The sequence below is a fragment of the Penaeus monodon genome, chromosome 32 (assembly GCF_015228065.2).
Source record: "Penaeus monodon isolate SGIC_2016 chromosome 32, NSTDA_Pmon_1, whole genome shotgun sequence".
In the NCBI taxonomy this organism is placed as follows: domain Eukaryota; kingdom Metazoa; phylum Arthropoda; class Malacostraca; order Decapoda; family Penaeidae; genus Penaeus; species Penaeus monodon.
In genome coordinates, this window is record NC_051417.1 from 24,205,435 (window position 1) to 24,208,853 (window position 3,419).

General features: G+C 37.6%; 3 protein-coding genes across 3 annotated transcripts in view; 2 read left to right on the forward strand and 1 right to left on the reverse strand.

Moving 5' to 3' along the window:
- Nucleotides 1-670, forward strand: part of LOC119593611 (zinc finger protein 771-like) — a 2,312-nt gene extending 1,642 nt beyond the window's left edge. Inside the window, exon 3 of the mRNA XM_037942565.1 lies at nucleotides 428-670. Coding sequence (XP_037798493.1) covers nucleotides 428-670 — 243 coding nt within the window. The remainder of the gene's footprint in view (nucleotides 1-427) is intronic.
- A 335-nt stretch (nucleotides 671-1,005) lies between these two features.
- Nucleotides 1,006-2,403, reverse strand: LOC119593737. The gene is made up of 3 exons (XM_037942750.1): nucleotides 1,946-2,403; nucleotides 1,775-1,839; nucleotides 1,006-1,662 (listed from the first exon to the last, which is right to left on the reverse strand). Exons 1-3 carry the CDS (start codon nucleotides 1,960-1,962, stop codon nucleotides 1,253-1,255), a joined length of 492 nt encoding a protein of 163 aa, XP_037798678.1. The 5' UTR covers nucleotides 1,963-2,403; the 3' UTR covers nucleotides 1,006-1,252.
- Nucleotides 2,404-2,659: 256 nt separating this feature from the next.
- LOC119593612 (RE1-silencing transcription factor B-like) overlaps nucleotides 2,660-3,419 on the forward strand; it is an 11,740-nt gene continuing 10,980 nt past the window's right edge. The window contains exons 1-2 of the mRNA XM_037942566.1: nucleotides 2,660-2,709; nucleotides 2,833-3,135. Of these exons, the coding sequence (XP_037798494.1) occupies nucleotides 2,660-2,709; nucleotides 2,833-3,135 (353 nt within the window). The remainder of the gene's footprint in view (nucleotides 2,710-2,832; nucleotides 3,136-3,419) is intronic.

Genomic DNA, 3,419 nt, shown 5'->3' on the forward strand with positions numbered 1-3,419 from the left:
TGGGGGAGTTACACGAAGGACAGCCATAACGGATTGTAACGCAAGGAAGTAACAATTATACCTCTGAAATTACCATTGGTGTATTCACCTACAATGGCACACAAATTAACCTCGAGAAACGCATTGGGGATAAACCCTTTTAGATCACAATTAACTCGTGTTCTTATGGATTGTGAATACTTAGATTTGGTGGATATTCATGAGATTTTGCAGAACAAATAGCAATGCAAGAAATACTAGTCTTAATTGTGAATGCGAGAATAGATCACTAACTCATGTACTATATGTATCCCACTATATTTTATACCTCATTATTGTGTCTTGTATGTACATTATATTAGGAGTATATTCTATATTGGGCTTTAAAACTTGTTCACACGACATGAAAAGCCTTCATTTGACTCATGCCATGTTTATTTCTCTTCAGCTCGTACAGTCGATGGCTCGTGCATCTGCAGCCGTGAGGCATCGTGGCCATGTGTGCGCCATCTGCAACAAGGCCTTCGAGACGCGGTACAAGCTGGAGCGCCACCAACGGACTCACACTGGAGAGAAGCCCTATGCTTGTCCCTATTGTCCTCACCGATGTAATCAGCGTGACAATCTCAAAGCCCATATCGCTAGTAGACACAAAGAATTCTACGATCATGTTAGCTTTGAATTTAAATGACTGGGTGTCCGTTCACAGCGGCAGGGAGGTTAGGGTTAATAATTATTACAATAAAATTATTTAATAGCTGAATTATCCATAATTAAATGTATTATGTATGTTAATTTTATCATTTATGACGCCCATGATTTTAATGGTTCAGTGGTCCCGGATTGAATGTTATATTTACAATGTATATTTGTGCAATTAGGCATTCTTAATACTTCAAATTTGAAACGATTTTAGTGTAGCTAAATCCTGTTGTTTTGTAAATTTCAGAACAATGGCAATACATGTAATTTTAAAGTCATTGTAAAATATGAATATAATAAAAATAACAATTGAAAGGCAATAGCAGATCCTAATATTTTCAAGGGGCATTTTTTAAGCTTTCATGCTATTCATCATTGTATGTATGTTGTTCTGTTATGGCTTGTTGGCTGTGTTTTACCATGTAATAAATTTTTTTTACTCATAAATGTTTCCTTCCCTGCACTGTAGACCTATATTGAATAAGGGGTGTAAACAAGAGTACTGGTATAGGAATTTATTGTAGGATAAATCTCAAGACAATGCAGGTTGGACTTTGAGGATCCAGTCCACTTACCACATCGGCATTGGGCAATATTTGGACATCGTGGTTGTTGCGGTGGCGAAGTAGTAGTGCGACTGCGTGACTGTCCTGGTATGGCCAGGGTATGTGATGAAAATAGGCGTTACAGATTCAGCAATGGTCTGGTAGACAGTGTAACAATGGGTTGTGGTGGAGAAGCAGTTATCCCATGTGTATGTTGTAAATATATCTGTAAAAAGAGTGGAAGTAGAAGCGGTATGGAAGACGGTATTCACTTCGATAACATCATTTGTTACAACAGTTTCATGTAGTTTCGTGATATCAATTGTTGTTGTCAATGTTGTAGTTGATTCTAACACTTCTTCAACGTCAACGATAACCATGTCTGCTTCATAATCATCATGTGCGGCGGCTGGAAGGCGATGCACTTGGATTTTATCTGCGTGAAAAGTCTGCTTTCGTTAACAAAATCTAGATACTGGCAACTTTACTTCTCTCGCCATACATGTGAAATGCAATATCTTCAAGTAGTAGAAACACACTGTACTCACCTGTATCACCCGCCAAAACCACGCGGGTTATTGCGATAGCTATCGCAGCAACTAGACCGTAGAACCTTGAATAGAGGAGTGGGGGGGGGGGTTAACGCAAAACTTAGATTCCATAAATGTAAATATGATCCAAAATCAAATTCGCAAACGTGAAAAACACATGTTACTTACTTCATGACAGGAACCATCGGGATATGGTAATGACAATATTGTTATGGAGCTACCTCTTTATAAGAATCTGCGCGCCTCTATAACCTTTCCTCGTGACCAACTAAGGAGGTAGTTTCCACCTGGTTTAGGGTTACACTTAATAGGTGATTGGGGTAGGCTGACGCAGAATTCTACCAAGTCAAAATATAGTTGATTATAGTCGTCCTTTTTTCCATAGTCCCCAAAATATATAAATCGTCAATGCTTTATATGATTTTTATGTTTACAATAGTTGTTTTTTACGGCCAACTGTAGAGCAATACAAGATCACCGTAAGTTGACCTCGGGGTGTAGAATTGTGCGAATTTTATTGTACATAGCTAATATCAAACATTAAAAATACAGTGTTTTTATACTTCCACACTGAACTGTATAATTACATCTGCTAGCTGACTGGAAATGAAGCGTGTAGAAGGAAGTATAATAAATTTTCGTGTTACCACTAGTTTCATTATAGTAATAATAATAATCTTTATTTCGTATAATATACACGGAAGATTATATTCGACACAAAGATAAGAAATATAAAATTAAATTGTTGATATCAAAGTGCACAATGCCGTAATATGAATATTTCTGATATTAACATGTAATTTTCCTCATAAATGAAATTTGCGCAATTACTGTTGTACTCATGGACCTTTGGTCAACAAGTCACCTGTAATATGTTGCATCATGAGAATGGCCACTGTTGTCCATTATTTTATGAGTATCAACGTCCGAAAGTAAGATATGAGTAAACTCATATCAACAATCATTGTATGACTGTAGGTATGCTTTATACCCATAGATTAGAAAGTTGCATGGTCTTACTACAGTAAATCTTGATATCGCCATGCCATCTAAAGGTGTTACTATCGCCGGCAGGAGAGACGTACCGACGAGACGGCCAGCTGGACTGTTGAAGGTCGTCCAAACCAATCCACGTACCCAAGGGCTACCATCTCGGCCATGTCTCCGTACCCAAGGCTCCACACGTGCCCTAGATGCTCCTACACCACTAGCGTCACCACTAATATGAAGAACCACATGCTGACACACACTGACGAAAAGCCCTTTGCCTGTGATCAGTGCTCTTATCGCTCCAAGCAGAAGGGTAACCTGAAGAGGCACATTATGACCAATCACGGTGCCACCTCGCAGTCACTCGAGCTTTAAGTACAAACAAAAGGTAATTCAGTCTTGTTTTTAAACATAGATAGTGATTCTAATATGGATACAAACTTCTAATATATTATTTACATATATTAGATAGACTGGCCTTTTACACACTATATATTAGAAACGATTAAAAAGTGTACAGTGACAAAATTGACAGAAAGATCACTCAGAATATGAACTTAAAGAGGATTCATTTTATAAATATTTAGAATTACATGATGACTGCTCTTTATTGACAGAAGATATTATAAAAAATATAACACGGAAATCTGTC

Bases quoted from the DNA above. Each gene is read 5' to 3' on its own strand.
- LOC119593737 (XM_037942750.1), bottom strand. The intron at 1,663-1,774 runs GTGAGTACAGTG...CTTTTCACGCAG, and splicing joins GGTTTTGGCGGGTGATACAG to ATAAAATCCAAGTGCATCGC.